Source organism: Lepidochelys kempii, chromosome 6 (genome assembly GCF_965140285.1).
Source record: "Lepidochelys kempii isolate rLepKem1 chromosome 6, rLepKem1.hap1, whole genome shotgun sequence".
Classification (NCBI taxonomy): Eukaryota; Metazoa; Chordata; order Testudines; family Cheloniidae; genus Lepidochelys; species Lepidochelys kempii.
Window position 1 is genome coordinate 28,642,216 of NC_136385.1, and position 24,919 is coordinate 28,667,134.

Consider the following 24,919-nt stretch of genomic DNA (forward strand, 5'->3'; position numbering starts at 1 on the left):
TGCCCCCGCAGCTCCCATTGTCCGGGAACTGTGGCCAATGGAAGCTGCAGGGTCCACGCATGTGGATGGGGCAGCACACAGAGCCACCTGGCCACACCTCCACGTAGGAGCTGGAGGGGGGACATGCTGCTGCTTCCGGGAGCTGCTTAAGTGCCACCCGGAGCCTGCACCCCTGACCCCTCACACGCCCCAACCAGCTGCCCCAGTCCTGATCCCCCTCCTACTCTCTGAACCCCTCGATCCCAGCCTGGAGCACCCTCCTGCACCCTAAACTCCCCAACCCCACCCCAGAGCCTGCACCCCCAGCTAAAACCTCATACCTTCCGGTACCCCAATCCCCTGCCCCAGCCTGGAGCTGCCTCTTGCGCCTTGAACTCCTCATTTCTGGCCCCACCCCAGAACCCATATCCTGAACCAGAGCCCTTACCCCCTCCTGTACCCCAACCCCAATTTCGTGAGCATTCATGGCCTGCCATACAATTTCCAAACCCAGATGTGGCCCTCAGGCCAAAGGGTTTGCCCACCCCTGCTTTAGAGGCTGGTCCACATAAGCAGTTAATGAGTCTACTAAAGGGAATTCATCCTTTAGCTCAAAAGAGTGGAGAAAGAGGCAAAATTCACCCATCATAAAAGGGTTCATGGAGGGCTCCAGTGGCTGTTCTGCAGATCGGATGGGTTATGTGCTGTGGATCTGACATGCGGGGGAACTCTACAGTGGAACTTGCATAAGTCAGGCCACAAGCATCCCTGTTTCAGGGCATGTAGACTGTGCTGGACTAAGGGTGGTGACCACAGCAGGATTGCATAGCTGACCCCTGGCTGTGGGTTGAAGGACTGGGTTCCATTGTCCCCAGACCCTAACTAGCTCCCGTACACAGGGCCCATTTATTCAGGGTTTATGCTGGAGAGTTAATTTCACCCAAAAGTGACCTTGGATGCACAAGGATTTACAGCAACACATTTTGCAGTTCTTAATGACTTTTTGCAGAAACATATGATCAGAAACATTGAGGATACTTCCATAGTTTGTGCTCTGCATAGAGTATTGGGACCACTCACTGACAGAGAAATTCTTGTTTATATTGTTCTGTTGGTGGTTTTTTGAATGTTTGTGTTATGAAATCAAGCAATTGTTTGATTCTGACACAGGAAAATTATTTTGCTAAACACGGGAGCCTCAAAACTGGCAGAAAATGTCTCAAACTCCCATTGTTTGCAAAATGAAGTGTGTGCAGAGAAAATCTACAGCATTCCTGCAGCAAACCACAACAAGGGTCTTCATACAGCCCAGATCATTTACAGTTCTCTTATAAATGATCATAATGGCTTAAATGTTATTTAAATGATAAACAGCTTTTGCATTCCAGACATTGCTGCAGTTCCAGAGAGGGGCTCTATAATACTAGTCTGATGAAATATTCGTATATTGAAGGAAAGTTTTTAGGTTTTATTTTTATTATAGATCAGCTTTAGTCACAGTATACATACATCTTACACTTCTCTAGACTTCAATCATCAAAAATGGGCTTTCAGTGTGTTGTGTGTGTATTCTGGACCCCATGGCTTCAACCAGTGTCTAGTTGAGATTGGGGTATGGATGAGAGTGAACTGACTGAAGCTCAACCCAGCAAGACTGAGGGGCTGGGGAAAGCAGCCAGAGGAGATAGCTGAGGAAATATCAGTCCCATTGATTGAAAGAGTACATCTGCCATTAGTTACTAGTGTTTGCAGTTTATTGGGGATTTTAGACCCCTCTGCCCAGCTGCTGTTTGACCATATTCAGCAGTAACTCAGTCAGCTTTTTGCCATCAATGACTAGCTAGGAGGCTGCAACCTTCCCTTTCAAATGAGGACTTTGCCACTGTTATCCATGCTTTTGTTAACTCTTGATTAGACTATGACAATGTGGTCTACAAGGGGCTATGTCTTGAAACCATTCAGACACCGAAAGTGGTGCAGACCACAGTGGGTCGTTTATTGAGTGAGGCATTTCACTGAGAGCATGTAAGACCAGTGCTCCAGGAGTTGCACTGACTTCCCATCAGATTTGTGGTGGAGTTTATGATCTATAAAGTCATAAATGGCCTAGGATCAACCTACCTGAGACTGTACATGCAAATGCTTCTGTATGATGCCACACACATGAGTAGACCCATGTAAATTTACACACATACATAAGCATGTACAGGATCAGGACTATAAATAGAAGAGAGAAAAGGGACCAACTCATTTAAATATGGCATAAGAAAATGAAGTAACCCCATTTCATACCAGAGCATATTAGAGCAATATCTGGCACAGTATGCAAAACAGAAACACTGAGCTAATTATTTTGTTGGCATCTAATTAAAGCTACTTATTCCTCCTATTAAAAGATACATACATCTTAGATTCAGACCCCTTTCAAAGCTATTTTAGTAGTTTCATCTTATACTACTTGTTTGTTTGTTTGTTTCTCTTTGCAAAACAATGTTACATGGAATATGTAAGGCTTGGCAGGACACAAACACATCAATGGCTATCCACTGCAGCTAATGAAGTTCCCAGGTGTCACGACTCTTCATGCCACTCCCTCTTTGACTTCAGCAGCTGAGAGAGTGAGATTGCCTCCATGCAATGGTCTTCTCACTTAAAAATCTTTGTACACAGGCATTCATGCATCATAGAAAGGAAGTCCAGTGGCAATGGGGAGCATGTGTGGTGAAATGTCTGGTGTAGATGAACACTCACTCAAAGTCACAAACCTACATGCAGATGACCTGGGACTCTGGTCATTCATCTTGACTCCTGGGTAGCAAGGATATTCAGCAACACCCCAAGTGACTGACCAGCCCTTTTTCAGAACAGCACCATTCACCTAGTAAAAGAAATGGGCTAGAAAAGGTGCCCAAAATATTGCCATCCCAACTATAGTCTGGCCAGTTTACCTTGGTGTTAAATCATTCACACAAGTTGTCTTTCTAAGAAAATGAGTCTCACTGTGGTGACATGGAACATATGGACTCTAGGGGACACAGATAACAACACATCAAGACCTGAAAGATGCACAGCATTAATGCAAGGGAATGTGCGAGGTACAGCATCAATATAGCTCCCTCCAGCAAAACCAGACTTGCACATGTAGGCTCCATAAAGGAGCTAGGAGGTGGCTATACCTGCCTTTTGGAAAGGGAAACCAGCATAGGAAGAGAAGATTTATGGCAGTGGTTTTGCAATTGGAAACAGCTTCCTGAAATCACTGAAAGACTTATCTGTGAGCAAAATGAATACCTAATACCTCTACAACTTCCCATTGGAAAATTACGATTTGTGACTCTATCAGTTCTTATGCTTCAACCACGAACAGTATGGAAGACACAAAGAATGGTTCTGTTCTGATTGGATGAAATAATGAAACCTATACCCAGTGAAGACAAGTTCATACTTCTGGGAGACTTTAACAGCAGAATTGGAAAAGACCATGAGGCATAAATGGTGTAATAATGACCAGTGGAGTCAGAAGAATGACCAACAATGGTCTCCTCCTACTCAGCAAGTGTGCTGAGCACAAGCTCACTATTACCAGCCCAAGCTTCGGGCAAGCCAACAAACATCAAATCTCTTGGATGTATCCAAGATCCAGCATAGTCACAGCAAAGGGTCATGAAGATCACAAAAGCAATGTGAGGAGCAAACTGTTGGACTGATCACAGGATGATCAGAGCCATTTTTAATTTACATGCTGTTGCCCCTTAGTGAAACAGTGCTGAACAGATTAAAATTGAATATAGTAAAGCTGAGTCATCCATTTCTTCAATAAAACTGAAGGGAAAACTTAGAGGAAAAATTGGACAGCATTTATATCATCACTCAGTAACATACTCAAAAAGTGGAATATATTCAGATCAGCCATCCTTCAAGCCTCAGTAGAAATGTTAGGCAAAAATCAAAGATAGCACCAGGACAGGTTTGATGAAAATGACGATGAAATAAAAAAAATCCTTAAGGAAGAGAATGATATATTTGTCTTAGCAAAATGACAAAGAATCAACATCAAAGATAAATCCAACTACCTGCAAGCACAGTCTCAGAGATGGCTTTGTGTCTTACAAGATGATTGGTGGGAAACGAAAGCAGAAGAAATACAGCATCACACTGCTAACAATACAAAGATGTTTTATGATTCCCTGTAGGCCGTTTATGGTCAATCAAAATTGGGACCAGCTCCACTGAAGAGTTCGGGTGCATCTATCTTAATCAACGACAAGAGAGGCACCTCTGAAAGCACTTTACTGAGCTACTCAACCACTCCTCTATTGTCAACCCACAGGTGCTAGAGGAACGGACCCAGCACCCCATATATGAAGAAATCACTCAGCCAACTATCACTGAGGAAGTGCAAAAAGCTATCAAACAAATTGTCAGGCAAATTACCTGGCAAAGACAGCACACCAGCTGAAATCTTTAAACTCACAAGTCCCAAAACTCTCTGCTATCTACATGAAATCATTAAGGATATCTGAGAAGCCAAGGAAATTCCACAGGATTTCAAAGATGCAATCATAGTTACACTATAGAAAAATAAAGGCAACAGATCTGACCGGGGTACCTACCGGGGTATCTCCCTGCTATCTGTAGGTGGTAAAATCCTTGCCCATATTTTGCTCAGTTGGCTTGTCAAAATGGTATTGGAGCAATTTCTACCAGAAATCCAGTGTGGATTTAGATCAGGTCAGAGCCACACAAATATGATTTTTATTGTGAGACGGATTCAGGAAAAATGTATTGAACAAAACATGGAACTGTAACCTGTTTTTGTTAGTCTTAAAAAAAAAAAAAAGTTTAGCATTGTGCTAAGAAATGGCCTCTGGAAAATTCTTGAAAAGTTAGGCTGCCTCACCAAATTTGTTAACATCATATGTTAATTCCACAAAGATATGACTGGTAAAGTACTCTCAGAGGGTGCCCTTGTTAAACCATTTCTCATACCTAATGGGGTGAAACAAGGCTGTGGACTGGCACCTGCCCTTTTTGGTTTCTTCTTTGCAGCTATTCTGAATTATGCAGTGGACAATCTTCTAAAGGGCATCTACATAAAGTACAGAACTAATGGAAAGCTCTTCAGTCTCCAAAGGCTTATTGCAAAGACAAAAAATTTTTAAGAACTCGTATGAAAAACCCTTTTTGCAGATGATTGTGTTCATGGTGAAAGTGACCTACAGCTTGTCTTTGACAGATTCTCAGAGACAACTAAACAGTTTGGGTTCTCACCATCTGCCTGGAAAAAACCTGAAGCCTTTTTTCAACCAGGTCCATCAACCTTTACTACTGAGCCAAACATCACCATTGATGGTGTAGAACTAAAGAGCATCAATCACTTAACATATCTTGGCAGTACCATCTAAAGTGATAGTTTCCTGACCCTGGCTCAAGAAATATCAAATTGAATACGAGAGGTAACCCAGCTTTTGCAAGTCTTCACCATTGGCTACTCAACCAGCACACCACCAACAGTTAACAAAACGATCATGTACTAGGCAGTAGTGATAGCATCCCTTATATATGGTGTGAAACATGGGTGGTTTACCATAGACACATTAAGCAACTTGAAATTTTTCCCATGCATTGTCACTGCTCTGTTCTAAAGGTCCACTGGCAAGACAAAAATCTCACATATTAACAAAACCACCCAGCATGGAGGCAATAATCTTCAATGATCAACTTAGATGGACAGGTCATGTTATCAGAATGGGTGGTGATAGATTCCTGAAAAAAGTTGTCTATGACGAGTTGAAAATCAGAAAGCACTAGGGGATGGTCAACGGAAACAAATCAGACACCACAAGCCGAATCGCATCTATTACAGTACAAATATTGATAACTTTGAAGATACAGCCAAGGACAGGCCTGAATGGAGAGCAACTATATCAGTAAAGGCTGTAAACACTTTGAGGAAGACAGACTCAAAGAACTGATTGAAAAAAGGACCAAGCGCCATCCCAAGTCTTCAGTGGGAGCCTACACATTCTTATGTGACAATTGTTCACAATCTTTCTCCTCACAGATTGGACTATACAGCCACATGAGAACACACATGGTGCCATGATATCATTGTTGAATATGACAACAGCCATGCTTGGTGATTTTTTGTTTCTCGCTGCAGTTGAGATTGTACCAAATGTCATTACTGAAAATGGGTTCCAAAATATCTTCTTGTTGCAAAGATACATCAGGCCCAGTACAGTTCTTATATATGCCAATGCAACACTAGGGTCAGAGGCCCTGCCACATTTCCTCCTGCTGAGTTGTTCCTTACCTAGCGAGTTGTCCCACTGATTACAATTGAACTATGCACAGAGTAAATTATAAGTTTGTTTACCTGCTGCATCCGCAGGTTCAGCCAATCGTTGCTCCCACTGGGAAGCAGTGTGGGCCGAGGGATGTGCTGGCCGCCTTTCCCACAGCCCCCATTGGCCTGGAGCGGTGAACCGCGGCCAGTGGGAGATGTGATCGGCCGAACCTGCAGACGCGGCAGGTAAACAGACAGACCTGGCCCGCCAGGGGGCTTACCCTAGTGGGCCGCGTGCCAAAGGTTGCCAATCCCTGGGTTAGGCTTTGGACTGGGACTTGGAAGAAGATCTGAGTTCACTTCCCAGCTCAGCTACAGACTTCCTGTGTGAGCTTGGGCAAGTCACAAAATCCTTTGTTCCCCATCTGTAAAATGAGGACAACAATCCTTCCTTTCTCCCACCCTTTGCTCTTGTCTAGATTATAAACTCTTTGGGCCGGGGACTCTCTCTCTTACGATGTGTTTTGTTCAGCCCCCAATGGAGCCCCAGTCTCAGATGGGGCTTTTGGGCTCTCCCATTAAAACGTTAATAATAATCAATCATAGCTGAGACACAATGTGATTTGTAGTTTAATATGCAACGTAACAAAGGACTTACCGAAAGAATGAACAATAGTCGTTTCCATTCTACAAAAAATGTACAAGGCAGAATAAGCACACCAGTATTGTGTAAGAACAAATTATAAATAATTGCACTTTGCAATTGAATACCCACATAGAAAGAGCCAAAAGAAATCTGCAGCCACTGGGAGTCTGATTTAATTGCCGATTTGGACTGTCTCTGTAGTTTTTATGAAAATCCCTGAAGCCTGTGTTTTTTTGTAAACTAAACATGGCTTTTCTGCTGGCCATGTGAGTTCTTTTTCCATTCATTAGTGAGCTGCCTTTTTTCTTTTTTAAACACAATTAGACAAAGGAATAAATCAGTCAACAAACATGGGACATAACTCTGGCAATATCAGACCATATACCCTCTTGTTTGCTTAACTATATAAATCTTTCACCATATTACAAATGAGACCATTTCAGTCAAAGATGGGGGGACTAATTTAAAGTGAGTAACAAGAGCTCGCTCTCACAGCATTCTTGGATGCTTATTAGGAGAATGTTTCTTGATGAGGAAGCTGCCTGTACTCTGTCCCCAGAGAGAATTGCAGAGGACCATTTCCTTTCTGCTGCTATTCTTAGGATGTGTATCAGACCAGACGAGAGCCCATGACTTTGAAGGACCGCAGAGTCAAAAACCTCCTTTTAGTAGTTAACATCATTAAAGCAGTTTAGCATATACTTTGAGTTTGTTTTGGGATATTTCTCCCTCTTGTCCCTTCCTGGGTGCTATCACATGGGATTTAAGGAGGTAGAACTTTGAGGATAAGTAACAATATAATTGTCTTCACTGAATCTTTTTACATCTAAACTGTATATTTGACAGTGTTTAAGCAACATACTAATATAATAGTTCCTTGACTATTGGTCCTTGCTCTATTTTGAGGTCTTAAATGGTGCAGGGGCGGGACAGCCAGAAGGGAAAGCAGCTTTAAGCTATTTTCACATTCCATGTATGCCCTGTATTTAGTGGTCCATCAGCATTTTTTCTGGCCCTCTGCATAGCGGGTGGATTGCACCCAACCTCCTCAGCGATGCTAGAGATAAGGCTGAATAGTTCCCGTACATGTTAAATTGACAAAGGAAACTTAACCTGCTTAATAAAAATTGCTATCTACTGCTGAACAGAGGAGACTGTTTACAGATTCCTCACAATTAATTTATTTAAGAATCTAAAGAACCTTCCCCCCCCACCAACCCTTTTTAAGCTAACATTTGATTTCCAAGCAGTAGCTTTGCTGTGGACAGATTCCCATATCCCCAATACACTCTTTTAGAAAGCCTTGATTCTCACAAGAGACTTCAGTGGGAATTCTGCCTGAATAATAAAAAGAGTCATTAAGCTGTGAAAACCCTTGTTTTGAAGATGTGCTTTGCTTTCCCACTCTTTGTGTTCTTCCAGCAATTGCCAGGTAAACAAACATCAGGAAGGCGGCATTAGATAGACAAGTCATTCATCAACACTGTAAAACACATCTCAGATAGCTTTCATCAGTGAATACAATGAGGGATAGCAGTCAGCACAATCCGCATAGTATTCACAACAGATTTGTCTTCTGTCTTTTCCTTCCCTCCACCTTCACCTTCTCAACCCATCCCACCCCTCTGAGTGTATCTGTTCGGTACTAGTAAGTCCTTTTCCGTTTGCTTTAGCAGTCCATTTATTCGTGGATTAATGGCACTGTTAAACAATAATAGAATACCATTTATTTAAATAATTTTCGATGTTTTCTACATTTTCAAATATATTAATTTCATTTATAACACAGAATGCAAAGTGTACAGTGCTCACTTTATATTATTTTTATTACAAATATTTGCACTGTAAAAATGACAAACAAAAGAAATAGTATTTTTCAATTCATCTCATACAAGTACTGTAGTGCAATCTCTATCATGAATGTGTCACTTATAAATGTAGATTTTTTTTGTTACATAACTGCACTCAAAAACAAAACAGTGTAAAACTTTAGAGCCTACAAGTCCACTCAGTCCTATTTCTTGTTCAGCCAATCGCTAAGACAAATAAGTTTGTTTACATTTACGGGAGATACTGCTGCCTGCTTCTTATTTTCAGTGTCACCTGAAAGTGAGAGCAGGTGTTTGCATGACACTTTTGTAGCCAGCATTGCAAGGTATTTAGCCAGATATGCTAAACATTCGTATGCCCCTTCAGCCACCATTCTGGAGGACATGGTTCCATGCTGCTGCTGATCGTTAAAAAAAATAGTGTGTTAATTAAATTTGTGACTGAACTCCTCTGGGGAGAATTGTATGTCACCTGCTCTGTTTTACCCGCATTCTGCCATATATTTCATGTTATAGCAGTCTCAGATGATGACCCAGCACATGTTGTTTGATTTATAAACACTGTCACTGCAGATTTGACAAAATGCAAAGAAGGTACCAATGTGAGATTTCTAAAGATAGCTACAGAACTTGACCCAAGGTTTAAGAATCTAAAGTTCTGTCCAAAATCTGAAAGGGACAACGTGTGGAGCATGCTTTCAGAAGTCTTAGAAGAGCAACACTCAGCTGCAGAAACTACAGAACCTGAACCACCAAAAAAGAAAATCAACCTTCTGCTGGTGGCATCTGACTCAGATGATGAAAATGAACATGCATCGGTCCACTCTGCTTTGGATCGTTACTGAGCAGAATCCTTCATCAGCATGGATGCGTGTCCTCTGGAATGGTGGTTGAAGCTTGAAGGGACATATGAATATTTACCACATCTGGCACGTAAATATCTTGCTACACTGGTTACAACAGTGCCATGTGAATATCTGCTCTCATTTTCAGGTGACATTGAAAACAAGAAGTGGGCAGCATTATCTCCTACAAATGTAACCAAACTTGTTTGAGTGATTGGCTGAAGTAAGACTGAGTGGACTTGTAGGCTCTAAAGTTTTATATTGTTTTATTTTTGAATGCAGGTTTTTTGTACATAATTTGACATTTGTAAATGGTATTCTATTATTGTTTAACAGTGTGATTAATCATGTGATGAATTTTTTTAATCGCTTGAAAGCCCTAATCTTTTTTAAAGTGTGACAAATTAGTTATCACATGCTATCAACAATTATCTAGTCTACTAACTCTAGTAAGGTGCTTTCAGATAAAACTGCTATGCTTCTCCAATGCCAATTCTTCACTAACATTACTACTACAAAGGATCAAAGAATTAATTAACAAGATTTCCATTTTATAGTGTCATTGGCTTCAGTGGAAGTTTACAACTCGGTAACCAAGAGTAGAATTTGGCCCAGTGGTACATCTGATTCTGTAAGTTTCAGCCAAACATATTTTTCTCAAACTGCTGTTGACTCTCAGCTAAATTGTGGAACCAAATTCACCACTGGCATAAGTGTGTGCCAGGCTACTTGGACTTCAGTGGAGTGGGGCTTTCTAATGCCAATGGTGAAGTTTGCCTTTTGCCCATAAATTCCACCGAAAGGTAGCAGTTCCAGGGTCAGGATTACAGCCATATGGAGAATGGGAAAAGAGATGCTGAGACTTTTTTGTCTCTGACTGTTTAACTGATTTAATCTCCCTTCCTCACTTCATCTTTTTAAATTAATACAATTAATTCTTTGATGTTTGAATATTGTCCTGTGTAAGGAAGTCTGGGTTAACTGTAACAGAGATTCTGCTGACTTGAGCTATATACTGGATCTAGTTAGCATGCACAATAGATGGCCACTGGTTTTGGATGATACCCATCATTCCAAGCTTGGTAAGAAGAATTTTTCCCTGGAAACAAGTTAGTAATCATGCAGTGTGGCCCATTAGCAGGACATCTGATTTCAAAGGGGTAGCATTTTAAAAATTCATGTATAGGATGTAGCATGTAGGAAGTTGGAAATGTTAAGGTGGATAGGTTAATGAAATGTAAGGCAATCTTGCAAACACTTACTGACTCCAATAGGGCTAGTCACAGGAAAGCATATGTGTGTTTGCATCATCAGGGCAAAAAGCTTCACCACCAAAACTTCAGGTGGAAAAAGTTTTTCTTGTACTTAGTTAACTGTAATCCATGAAACCTCCTTTTGCAATTTGTATTAACTAGAATGATTAAACTTGTTGGAACAAACTACCAAGGGAAGCGGTGGATTCTCCATCCTTTTTTTTTTTTTGGTATGGCCTGTGTTATAACAAGGGGTCGGTCAGACTAGATAATCATAATGGTCTCTTGTGGCCTTAAGATCAATGAGAATGGGTCAACTCTGACCATGCTGAAGAAAGAGGAACCTTTCCTCCACAGTCAGCACCTACTATGGCTTCTTTAGTTCTGCAGGCTCTTCTTATAACAATGTTAATAATAAAGCAGCCTTTCCCCAAGCCACTTTTCTGCTACCAGGTGCTAGGAGCACTGTCTGATAATTCAGGGTAACTAGACTATGGAAGTACTGTCTGTCAGGGAATATAACAAAACCCACCCGCATGAGACAAAAGTGGGATGAGGTTATACTGAAGAAAAAAGGGATGGAAGGAAAATGGCTTGCAATACCGTGTGTGTGTGCGCACACTCATAATAAAACCCAGAGCTGGTTGGAAATTTTTGAATTAGTTGTAGGGGGAGGGGATTTTGTGGGGTTTTTTGTTTTATTTTAGTTGTTTTTTGCTGCTGAAAAATGACCTAGTCTTAAAAAATAAGAATTGCAATGAAAAAATTCAGGCCCAAATAGGGGGTTGGTTGTTCGTTTGTTTTTTAATGTTTATGAAAATGGTTATTGAAAGTCTTAGTTTTCAGAAACAAAAAAATCAGGTTTCTGGTATACAAAAAAATTCAGTTGTGGTTTTCATGTAAAAATAATATTGCGGGAGGGAGGGAGGGAACCCATAAAACTAAAAAGGGGTTAATTTGAACCACTTTAAATTGAAAACAACTGTGACATTTTAAACAAAATTAGCTTTTCACTTTTTTTAACAGCTCTAATAAAAAATAAGTTTTTTGAAGGATAAGTTTTATATACTTTAAGTGGTCTGAGATAGGTGCCAAGGTAGACTGAGTCCCACATTATAAGGGCCAACATACTCAATGTACCATCATGACATCCCTACAGAGGCAAGGCCCAAGGATAAGATCTGAGACAGAGCAAAAGACTTTAGGCCCTGATCCAAAGCCCATGGAACTTTTTCCATTGATTTCAGTGGGTTTTAGATCAGACCTTTAAAGATCAACAGAGCTGGTTTGAAATCAGAAAATTAATCTGCCACTCTGTGTGTAGCCACTGTGAAAAAGTGCAGAGTGGGAATAAGTAAAAGCAGGAAGGTTCAGCCTCAAATTGATTCAGCAAAGGCTTAACTTCATGCACCAGACTCTCCGCCAGTTCTTTAAGCCTCTTTGTCTCTCAACCCCACATCTCTACCCCAAGATCTGCTCCTTCCTTTCCCCATGCCTCTTTCCTCCTTCTCTGTTTTCAGCAAAAACTGATTTTGCTGAACCCTAAATAAGACTGTCTAGGGCTAGGCTGTGAATGAGAGGATAGGAGAGAGCAAACATGAGGAAAGCTACATAGAACTCTGAATGTAAAGATCCTGGGACTTGTGTCATCCTATCAGTTGTGTGGGTGCAGCCCCTGTTGCATTTCAATAAGAGCTGGGTGTGCTTGTTTAACTGGCATGGTGCTCAGGGCCTTCTCCATTAAGGAAGTGTAGGATTATTATCTCTGCCATCTCCCTATTTGTCATTTACTACCTGGGTGAAGTGCTCCATCTACTGACAGTGTTCTAGGAAAAAAGAAAAGGAGGACTTGTGGCACTTTAGAGACTAACAAATTTATTTGAGCATAAGCTTTCATGAGCTACAGCTCACTTCATCGGATGCATTCAGTGGAAAATACAGTGGGGAGATTTATATACACAGAGAACATGAAACCATGGGTGTTGCCATACACACTGTAACAAGAGTGATCAGGTAAGGTGAGCTATTACCAGCAGGAGAGCGGGACGGGGAGGGAGGAGGGGGGAGAAAACCTTTTGTAGTGATAATCAAGGTGGGCCATTTCCAGCAGTTGACAAGAACATCTGAGGAACAGTCGGAGGTGGAGGGGGGGAATAAACATGGGGAAATAGTTTTACTTTGTGTAATAACCCATCCACTCCCAGTCTTTATTCAAGCCTAAGTTAATTGTATCCAGTTTGCAAATTAATTCCAATTCAGCAATCTCTCGTTGGAGTCTGTTTTTGAAGTTTTTTTGTTGAAGAATTGCAACTTTTAGGTCTGTAATGGAGTGACCAAAGAGATTGAAGTGTTCTCCAACTGGTTTTTGAATGTTATAATTCTTGACGTCTGATTTGTGTCCATTTATTCTTTTATGTAGAGACTGTCCAGTTTGGCCAATGTACATGGCAGAGGGGCATTGCTGGCACATGATGGCATAGATCCACATTGGTAGATGTGCAGATGAACGAGCCTCTGATAATGTGGCTGATGTGATTAGGCCCTATAATGGTGTCCCCTGAATAGATATGTGGACACAGTTGGCAACAGGCTTTGTTGCAAGGATGGGTTCCTGGGTTAGTGGTTCTGTTGTGTGGTGTGTGGTTGCTGGTGAGTATTTGCTTCAGGTTGGGGGGCTGTCTGTAAGCAAGGACTGGCCAGTCTCCCAAGATCTGTGAGAGTGATGGATTGTCCTTCAGGATAGGTTGTAGATCCTTGATGATGCGTTGGAGAGGTTTTAGTTGGGGGCTGAAGGTGATGGCTAGTGGTGTTCTGGTATTTTCTTTGTTGGGCCTGTCCTGTAGTAGGTGACTTCTGGGTACCCTTCTGGCTCTGTCAATCTGTTCCTTCACTTCAGCAGGTGGGTATTGTAGTTGTAAGAATGCTTGATAGAGATCTTGTAGGTGTTTGTCTCTGTCTGAGGGGTTGGAGCAAATGCGGTTGTATCATAGAGCTTGGCTATAGAGAATGGATCGTGTGGTGTGATCTGGATGAAAGCTGGAGGCAGGTAGGTAGGCATAGCGGTCAGTAGGTTTCTGGTATAGGGTGGTGTTTATGTGACCATCGCTTATTAGCACCGTAGTATCCAGGAAGTGGATCTGTTGTGTGGACTGGTCCACGCTGAGGTTGATGGTGGGATGGAAATTGTTGAAATCATGGTGGAATTCCTCAAGGGCTTCTACAGGGGAGGATGCTCCCTTTCCTTGTAAAGCTGGGTGGAAAGAGAACATGGACCATCTAGTCATGCCTCCTTGTGGGGCTGGAGGCTTCACATTGGTAAAGTGGGAATGATCGCAATGAGCTGCATTATCTGGAGATCTGTGGGAGATATCCGTGAAGATCCCATGGAACTGAGGCCATTCTGATACCTCTCAAAAAGCTGAACCCACAGGGCCTCCTAGCGGAGGTGTGAAATCATACTGATAAGCAGTAGCTTTTGATGCATTTTGCATTGTAACTTACTCTGACTTCAAAGAGGAACAAGCCAGACAGAGTGGCTTGCTCCTCAATTCATTGACTCATCTAAAATTAGCAGTTTTGAATATTGAAAATCTTGGCCTCAGAGCTTAACTTTAGGTGTAACCTCTTCAGAGTCTTGTCCCTTCGGTACCTTGATCTACAGGCTAGACGCGAAAACTGGCCTCTCATCTCAGTTCCTTTCTTAGTGCCAGTAAACATCAGGTCAATCCAAAGTGCACACAGGGAGACTGCATACAGACTCCTTTTGGCAGTGCAGTATGGAGCACAGCTGTGGGAGGAGTAGTGGGGTGTGTGACCAAATTTCTTTGGTAGCCTTTACATAGACTGTTTTCAGCTCCAATTTAGACATGCTGATCAATCAACTCACTGAAGATTTTTAAGTGCAGATCGGCAGCTTTTCCTGTCAGCAGTAAGTAATTACATGTTCTTTGTCTGGACTGGATTTCTGATGGTCTCAAAATCTCTAAGACAGACTTTTGTTGTTAATTTTACTCGTATATTGAGTATTATAATTTGTTCACAGTCCCCTGTCCCATCATACTCTCAACCAGGAAGTTTGTTTTACGCTGTTTGCGGCTCTCTTCCAGGAAATTCAGCTGCTGAAGAACCCATTCTTTCATGCTCAGATGAGTTGAATGTTAGCACCAATCTTCCACAAAACTGTCAGCCTGTAAGTAATTTCCTCCTCTTCTGTGACAAATGTGACCCTGGTTGTATAGGGGTTTGACTCTACTTGAGCACGGCGTTTACAATATCAGAGTCAATAACCATGTCTCTTCTCTGTGTTGCTTTCAGCTCTTCATGCTGCAGCTTATTTGGCAAAATATGGTGTTGCTCTGAACTCTCTGACTATGGTAACACCTCCCCCTGTAACATGAAACCTCCCTATTTATTTGTATTGTGGTAGTGTTGGCTAAGACTCCTGTCATGGGCCAGGGCCCCATTGTGCGAGGCTCTGTACAAATACAAAAGAATGGTCCCTGCTCCAAAGTGTTTACAATCTGCCTCCCCAACAGTTACAAGAACCATGACACCCTCTATGGAGCCAACCCTGCAAACACACACAGGTCATTTTACAGATGTGCCATTGTCACCGTTTATCATGGTCTTGCAAAATTTGGTATTTTTCTTAGAGCCTCAGCTCCTGGAGTCAGGTAAATGAGGTCAATTTCCAGCCTTTATTGCAGGAAAAAAGCTACAAAGTGTGACCCTACAGGTTCAGAAATCAACAGGTAAATAAAAAGAGGCCAAAATCTTATTGTTTTTAAAATTATACGATTTTTTTAAAGCCAATCTTCTGGGCTTTTGGGGACCTGACGGGTGAATTTTGAACACTTGGGGTTGGCAATCCTGGACTAGTTTCACTGACTTCGGTGTCAGTGAAGTCACATGTGAGTGTTTGCAGGCTGTGTGTTTGTGCAGCTCCTACCACAGCGGGGTCCTGGCTTGCTGCAGGATCACCAGCTGAAGTTTTATGGCCTCTGTTCTGTAGAAGGTCAGACTAGACCAGTGTTTCTTAAACTTTGGAAAACTTGAACCACCATTCAGGAAAATGAAACCATTACCTGCCTTGCAATCTCCTCATGTGTTGTTAGTCCTCATCTCAATCTACGTGACATCCACCTGGCTCCTTCAGCCAGTCCTTTATGCCCCACCGGAGGGCTGCACCCCGCATTAAGGCTGGACTAGTAGATCACAGTGATCCCTTCTGGCCTTAACATTTATGAATACATCACTGATCCCAAATCTGGGCCTCTGGACCCCATGGTAATATAAATATTAAATAATAACAAGCACACATGGCATATGTCAATCTACTAACTACCATAAATGGGCACAGCCATGACTAAGTTAGTAAGAGAGTACCTGATCAGCCATTTGAAACCTTAAAAGCATGGAGTAAATGCACTTTCTCATTGGAGTCAAAGCTCTGAGTTGTTGGCTCTCTGTCTTCCCTCAAGATCACAGGTTGCCCTTTACGTTCCCTTTTAGAGCCCTAGGGTCCAGTTCCGCTTTAGGTGTAACTGCAGATTACCTTCCATGTCTATGAGTGAGAGAGCAGGGCTTGGTCCAGTGTCTGCACAGATCCATTAAAAGTAGCACAAAGACTCAGGGCTTGAATGTGATTCCACATCATGTTTCATTTTCCACTTTTTAAAATCAATACTAATCATGTTTATTTTGGCTTGCCATTTTTTGTTTTTTAAAAAGGCAGCACTTAGAGAAGCCAAAACAGTCAGCTGAAAAAAAGTGGTGACTCAACATACCAGGGGTGGGCAAGCTTTTTGGCCCGAGGGCCACATCTGGTTGGGGAAATTGCATGCAGGGCCATGAATGTAGGGCTGGGGCAGGGGGTTGGGGTGCGGGGTGCAGGAAGGGGCTCAGGGCAAGGGGTTGGGGCAGAGGAGGGGTGCGGGATGTACGAGGGGGCTCAGGGAAGGGGGTTGGGTGCAGGAAGGAGTTCAGAGTGTGGGAGGGGGCTCAGGGCAGGGGTGCAGGGAGGAGTGCACAGGGGGGCTCAGGGCAGGGGGTTGAGGCGCAGGAGGGGTGCGGCAGGGGGTTGGGGTGCAGGAAGGGTTCAGGGTGCGGGTTCTGGCCTGACGCCGCTTACCTGGAGCGGCTCCAGGGTGGCAGTGGCGCGCACCGGGGCCAGGGCAGGCTCCCTGCCTGCCTGCCCTGGCCCCACGCCACTCCCGGAAGCGGCCAGCACCATGTCCCTGCGGCCCCTGGAGGAGGGAGGGCAGAGGGCTCTGTGTGCTGCCCTCGTCTGTGAGTACCTCCCCCAAAGCTCCCATTGGCCACGGTTCCCTGTTCCCAGCCAATGGGAGCTGCAGGTGGAGGTACCCACAGGCAAGGGCAGCGCACGGAGCCCTCTGCCCTCTCCCCCTTCCAGGGGCTGCAGGGATGTGGTGTCGGCTGCTTCCGGGAGTGGCGCGGGGCCCATGGCACCACGGAGGCGGCAATCCCATGGGCCAGATCCAAAGCCCTGACGGGCCAGATCTGGCCCACGGGCTGTAGTTTGCCGCCCCTGCAACATACCCTTAAGGTGTTGACGCAGTAACAATTACAAAGTGAGGGACTGTTGTGCTCTATAATTTTAGCCCTTTGGTACTGAGTTCAACTGCAGCTCTGCTGGGATTCTAAAAATGGCCTTCTTCTTTAACACTACAACAGTTCTGTTTAATCCAATGGTTAAGTCGAGAACAAGAAACATGAATGAGATTCCTTGTCATTAAAGTGGTCCACTCTAATGTCGGGATCAAAGATAACACAGAAGGTCTCCATTTGTAAAAACGAAATAAAAGAAAAAGACTCAGCAAAACACAGTGACTCAGCAGCTTTCATGCCCTTAAGCCTCAAATTGCAAATGTGACTTTTGCACCTTGTATGTAAATGAGCTTATGTGCCTAGCTAAAAGTTCCCTTTCAGGTTACATTTCAGCCTGGGCAGTGTGCATGAATGAAGGGGCCAGCTCTGGAGGAGAGAAACAGGAACTGATATTCAAGAGAGCGATCTTGCAGGACCAGAACAAGCCAGAAAATATGATCCAAAAGCAGCAAGTGATCCGGCTCACTTATCTGATCACAGCCATGGACCTAACCTGCTTGTTCATGCAGATTGGGATCATTCCAGTGAGTACCATTTGAGCCTGCTTTAATAGACCAGACCACTTTCTTTCAACACAGACTATTCAGTTTTTCAACAACATTAGAGGAGACTTTCTACAAGGAAATAGGGGAGAAAGTTTAGATCTGACTAGAAAGTCAGATGTAAGTGAATATATTGGCCTTTCACATGGCACTCCATGTACATTCGGTGAATAGATGCACATAACTAATGACAGGCAGACAGTACTTAATTTGTACCAGGGCTTATCAGGCTGAGCCCCAGCACGTCGAGGCTTGGCAGTTCATATCCCCGGGACCTTTGGGCTTGCCGTGTCAATTATGAAATTGCTTGAGCCCTGGCACTTCTTTCATTACCAATTAAGCATGGCAGGCAGATGATTATTTTTTATATTGCAGTAGTGGCTAGAGGCCTCTGCCGGACGCGTGCTGCATTATGCTGGGCCCTGTGCAAACACAAAGTGCAGTCCCTGCTCCAAAGAGTTTATAATCTAAAACACAAGCTGTAGTAGGTAGGTGAACTAACAAGCAGGCATGGGGAGGGAGCATAGGGTAACAATAATAGAATATATTAGCATAGACCGCTTTGTGCACAGTATGTATGTGTAATAAGCCAGTCAGGAGCCTGTAATCACAACGCGCCACTTGTCCAGTGGTTCTCGGGTGGCAGCTTTCTGTAGACACCATGCAAGAGGTGAATTTTAAGGAGGGATTTGAAGGTTGATAAAATAGTGGCTTTACAGATTTTGACAGGGCACTTTCCCCACATGTAAGAGGCTTCGTGGTAGAGAGAGCAAAAGTGTTTGTGGAAGATTGCAACTGGCCCTGTTGTCCAAGTAGAGGTGGGGATGGAGGTTGCATTAAGACAATAGGACGGATTAGTTATGGCAGGGCTGAATTGTGAAGGTGTCTGTATGGAAGGCCAAGAAATCTGTGTTTGATGCAGTCCAGGAGGCGGAGTCAAGGGTGGGTCTCAAAAGTGGTGTTGGTGTGATCAGAACAATGAGTCAAGAAGATGATCTCTGTAGCAGCAATTTCAATGGCCTAGAGGGCACAGAGTTGCAGGTGCCAAAGCCAGACTGGGGGATGCTGCGGTAATCAAGTTGCAGGTCATTTTAAAAGGATATTATCAAGTAAAAATGTAGTTCCCACTCCACTCACATCTCTGAGCTCTTCCTCTTATTTTTCTTTTCCTCATTTTTCTTCTCTCGCCTGCTATGAGAGCTCTCTCCCATCTCTGTGTCTCCAGAGACAGTGCGCTCTGTGCCCCCCTTTCATAAACCAGCCCAACAGCGGCTGCTCTGTTGCATGGTCTCTTAGTGCTTGTCTGTGGGTGACTGATGTAATCACGCTGGGCTATGAGACTAAGTAAAACTAACTTTCCACACAGAAGGAATTCTGACTATTCACCAAGCTCTCTCCAATACAAAGATTAAACCCACAGAAATACCTGTGCTAGATATATTATTTGCTTTACTCTTTCAGCGGCAGTATTCTCAAATACTGGTTGTAATAAATAGTGTGTAAAACTGTCCAGACAGTAAAATGTCTTGCATTTATAATGTCTCTCTAAATACCCAAGGATGGTGAACTCACACTGGAGTATTAAGTGTTGGCTGGCTACAAGTGTATAGGCTGGGCTACAAGAAAGAAGCTGTTTGCTGTAGTTTGAGTGATTTTCTACATATGTACATTTTTAGGCAAATTAATTTTATGCAGTGCACAGTATCACAGCATGAACAGTCCCAGGATATGCCATATGGCAATGCAAGGTGGCTCTCTCATTTACAAAATGTGTTGAGTGTATTTAGTGGTAGTGAAAGTGTCAGATTTATAGGGCTGGTGACTCTGTGCACAGGTGGTATTAAGTGCTTCGGAAGCTTCAAAATGTTACTTTTGCATTAAACATTACAAAGCAAAAGCCTGAGTCTGAGGCATCTGTCCCTTGGGCACAAGGTTTTTTAGGGTGCTTCCAGCTTTGGGATGTGGAGGGGACTGGTAGTACAGATGCCATTTTGTTTATGTGATATTTGCTGTTAATGCAGCTTGCTTGATTAAATAGGGTGTCATGATGACGTGATCCACAAGATCCTCCTGTGTGGTGCTCAGAGTGATGTGCACTTCATATCCAAAGGCAAACGAGGGGTAAAGTTAAATCATCCCCTTCAGCATTAGCTGAGTTGTTAAGAACTTCCTTGTCTGCCTCAAAATGCCAGTGTGAAAACAGAGAGACAAGGTGGGTGAGGTAATATTTTTTTTATTGGACCAACATCTGTTGGTGAGAGAGACAAGCTTTCCAGCTACACAGAGCTCTTCTGCAGGTCTGGGAAAGGTACTCAACAGTGTCACAGCTAAATACAAGCTGAACAAAAAGAAAAGGAGTATTTGTGGCACCTTAGAGACTAACAAATTTATTTGAGCATGAGCTTTTGTGAGCTACAGCTCACTTCATTGGATGTAGCTCATGAAAGCTTATGCTCAAATAAATTTGTTAGTCTCTAAGGTGCCACAAGTACTCCTTTTCTTTTTGCGGATACAAACTAACACAGCTGCTACTCTGAAACAAGCCGAACAGATTGTTTAGCATAAGTCGTTAACACATATTTCAAGAGACAATTCAAGGTGAAGTGACCCGTTAACACCCCTGTAGTCAAGGGAGTTTGTGGGTTAAAGTTCGTTATTATTGGGGCATTTAGTGCACTGGGTGCACTTCATTTGTGGCTTTTTACAGCAATGTGCGTGAAACCAGGCAATCACTACACACTGAAAAATGATACAAGACAAAAACACCTATATCTGCCATGGGGGAACATCCTCATCCTCAAAGGAAACCTTGCACAACACTGGGAGCTTAAATGTATAACTCTGTGCTAGACACTAAAAATCATGATCTTAATACAGGCACTGGATTTATGACTTATTACAACAACTGATCCCCTCTCCCTTTTTGTCCTGTGACTATAGGGATGTTAACCGGCCACTTCACCTTGAATGGTCCATTAAAATATGTGCTCGCTACTTACGCTAAACCAGTAGTTCTCAAACTTTTGTACTGGTGACCCCTTTCACATAGCAAGCGTCTGAGTGTGCCTCCCCCTTATAAATTAAAAACACTTTTTATATATTTAACACCATTATAAATGCTGGAGGCAAAGCAGGGTTTGGGGTGGAGGCTGACAGCTCACAACCCCTACCCGTAATAACCTCATGACCCCCAGTTTGAGAACCCCTGCGCTAAACTATCTGTTGCATCATGTATTTAGCTGTCACACTCTGAGTAGCTTTCCCAGACCTGAAGAAGAGCTCTGTGTAGCTCAAAAGCTTCTCTCTCTCCCCAACAGAAGTTGGTCCAATAAAGATATCACCTCACTCACCTTATCTCTCTAATATCCTGGGCCCGACGCAGCTACAGCAACACTGCATGCAATAGTGTAAAAATAGAGAGCCAGGTCCACAGCTGATGTAAATTGGTGACTTCAGCGGAGCCCTGTTGATGTACGCTGGCTGATGATCTGGGCCAGAGACTTTTGATTTTTATCAAATAACCTTTATATTCCTCATGCTATATTGTATCTGTGGGCAAGCAATATGATTTTTATTTTGAACGGATGCACATGCTCACTTATTACTATAGTAGTCCTGTACTTACTAAGCTCTTTAACATTCAGAAATGTAACATACTTCACTTTTTCTCCGCTTTATTTAGTACTTGGCAAAGAGCCTGGGATTGGATTCAGTTGGATTTGGCTACCTCCAGACAACCTTTGGCGTTCTGCAACTTCTGGGAGGTCCTATTTTTGGAAGGTAAATAGGAACCAATCTTGTGAACCTTCCATTCCTGGGGAAGATCAGAGTTATTTATTTTTTTAAATAAATCTACTTCATTCCTCGTTCTGAATCTTGGGAAATATTTTAAGAAGCTATTTGGATTTACTAAACAGGCTACAGAGAAATAAATATTAATTAAAACTATTGTAACATATAAATGGCTTTTGTATTAGTTATTTCTCTAAATTTGATTATTTGGATCCAGACAGTGTGCTTAGCCAAAACATTTAGTTTTGCAGAGCTTGCAATCTAATGCCTTAATCCTGCAATCATTTACGCATATAAGCAACTTTACAAACATTGGCAGGACTGGGAAACCCAGAAGATGAGTGTAACTTGGCCTTTTTTTTTTTCGTTATTAACCAATGTTATTAATAAATAGTTCTAGTGGAAATCATAGAATTTCTGTGCCTGATTCGGATCTTATTTATACCGGCATTGCACTATGTCACAGCAAATGACTTCAGTGCAGTTGCTCCTGATTTACACTGGTATCAGTGAGCTTAGAATCAGGAGGACTCTATATTTACAGTTCAAACAGCCCTAGCAAAAGGAAGGCGGGGGAAAGACTTGAGGATCTCCTGTGTTTCTGCCTCTGAGCAGTTGCAGGAAATTGCTGATATGGGATACGTACTCCTGCTCCAAATAGAAGAGGAGATGGCCTTGAAAAACCTAATAGATATGGAGAATATACAGCAGATAATAGATTATCCCTGTTCAGAGATGCACAAAAGGAGAGGCAGAGTAGTCCAGTGGGTAGGGCATTGGACAGGGATGCAGGCGACTTGGGTTACATTCCTGTCTCTGCCACTGGTCTGTTCAGTGACCTTGGGAAGGTTGCTTTTCTGTGCCTCTGTTTCCTTTACCAGCTCTCCAGGGCAGGGACTATTTCTTGCTTAGCACAGTAGGGCTAACAGGTGCTAATAGGAGAGCAATAATTATTATGAATAATAATAGTCAGTTTCCCTACCAATACAGCCCAGAAATGAATTCCTTCTTGTCCACAAATCTGAGGTGGTGTTAGTGGCATAATTCAAGTGATTTTTTTTCTATAAATGTACAAATTTATAGAAAATAATTCTGATCTGGATCTGTGAAAAGCGGGTCTTACTCCTGAAGCTCTGTTCTTTCTCTGTGGGTGGAATACCTACTCATAGCAATGAGAGATGCATGCAGGGATGAGGGGAACAAAATACAGGGGTCTAATTAGAATCAGATCCTTAACTGTTGTAAATCAAAGTAGCTGTGCTGAAAGCAAAATTTGCTGTGCAAATCTGAGATTGAAACTTCACCCAGGGTGGTACTGTGAGAACTGTTTGTCCCAATGGGGAAGCAGATATATAAAGGGGAATGCCATATCTTAGCTAAAATGCAAAAATGAGGAAATAGAGATTCACAACAAATCCACTAACTGCATTTTTTTCAAACCTCAGAGTATGAGAATGAGTCAGTTTTCCTTGTATCTGGATGACTTTGCTTAAAACTAATGTGAAGTTGCAAGCACCGAAGCTGCTAGATTTTTTTTTTCTTTAAAAAAAACTCCAGATCATCTCATGAACTGGTCTCCTGGGATTACAAACAGCAAAAACCCAAATTTACTGAGGGCTTGTCTACACACACAAGTTGCACTGGTTTAATGTAAATCAGTTTAAAATCATCTCTTAGTGAAATCAATGTGTCTTTTTTTTTAGGCCACGCCTTACTTGATTCTCTGCTTCCTTAGTTTAACATAACTCATTTTTGTGCCAGATCACAATTTTTTGATAACCTTAGTAGAAAACCCAAACAAAATGAAGATTAATTGAATCTTTTAAACAGACAGCCTAGTAGGACCTAGCTTGTGGTGACTTATGTCTAGTCACCAATAACTGTTTCTCCTGCACTCTCAGGCTTTGTCTAGACCAGGTTTAAAGATGTGTGTGGTTAGATTTAAAACATTTTAACGCACATGTCTGAAAACGCTAGCACCAAATTTTAGACTACATTAGGCACTATGTTATCTGAAAGGGCGTAACACCACACTGCTAAATCCTAGTCCAGACAAAGCTTCATACTTCTCACAGGGCCACATTTTCAAGTGCTCAGCATCCACGATTGGGGCCAGGTTTTCAAAAGTGAAAAATCTGATCAATGTGGGTGGGTGGGATGACAGTATAGCATTGCCAGCCTGGATGTACTATATTTACAATGGCTAAAAAGTTCCATTTCTAAAATGCTGCATAATTTATATGCTAGGTTTGCTGACCAGTATGGCACCCGAGCTGCATTAACTCTTTCGTATCTCTCTGGATCTGCCTTCTTTCTGCTACTGTCCATCTCCACCAGCGTCCCACTTCTCTTCCTGTCCAGAATTCCATCCGTGTTCATGCATGGGCTACCAGGTAATGACATGATAAGATGACCCGAATATTGGGCTCTATATTTTCCAATCCATTTGTAGAGCCTGACCCTGCAATTCTTTCTCACACGAGTAGGTTAAAGTCAGTAGGACTAATAAGGGTTGCAGAATCAGTCTCTGAGTAGTTGGGTTTTAACAACATGAGGCACCATGTTTAACGGTTAGAGGAGGTTGGGATGCCTGACAACAAAATTCTATTCCCAGCTCTGCCACTGATTTCCTGTGTGAGCTAGAGCAAGTCACTTATGTGATCGGGTGCCTGGGATAGACCACACTGAGAATGCCACACTCAGGGCAGACTGCAAGAAATAGGGCAGACAATCCTCAAAACTGGTGGTTTATTCTATAATTAGGTTCTCCAAGCCAGTAACAAAAGAGCTTCTGCAGTACAACACTGGTTAACCAGAAGCCAAACACAGTTCCCTTTAGGCATTCCAGTCCTTGGCTCCGGTCCAGACAACCTAGTCTAATATAATGAAAGGTTATCGAAAACGAATTTCACCATGTGTGAGGTTCTTACTCATTCCAAAGGATGAGAGACATATCCCCAGGTCAATCTGAATCTCAGATCTTATCCAAATATCACATTGTCAGTAAACTAATTAAAGATTTATTCATAGAAGAAGAGAGTTATAAATGGTTAATAGATCACATACATACAAATGATTGCAAAGTCCTTATAACAGGTTTGTAGCCGTGATGGAATA

General features: G+C 42.6%; 1 protein-coding gene across 8 annotated transcripts in view; it reads left to right on the plus strand.

The window, feature by feature from the left end:
* Positions 1-24,919, plus strand: part of SLC67A1 (solute carrier family 67 member 1) — a 141,202-nt gene that overhangs the window by 16,026 nt on the left and 100,257 nt on the right. For 3 of the 8 annotated variants that reach the window (XM_073347274.2, XM_078853174.1, XM_078853172.1), the window contains exons 2-5: positions 14,948-15,030; positions 17,779-17,992; positions 21,693-21,790; positions 24,050-24,195. In XM_073347274.2, coding sequence (XP_073203375.1) covers positions 14,996-15,030; positions 17,779-17,992; positions 21,693-21,790; positions 24,050-24,195 — 493 coding nt within the window. In that variant the 5' untranslated portion in view covers positions 14,948-14,995. Of the gene's footprint in view, positions 1-14,676; positions 14,770-14,945; positions 15,031-17,772; positions 17,993-21,692; positions 21,791-24,049; positions 24,196-24,919 lie in introns of those variants that run through there. The other 5 variants (XM_073347278.1, XM_073347279.2, XM_078853173.1 and 2 more) reach the window with 4 other exon arrangements.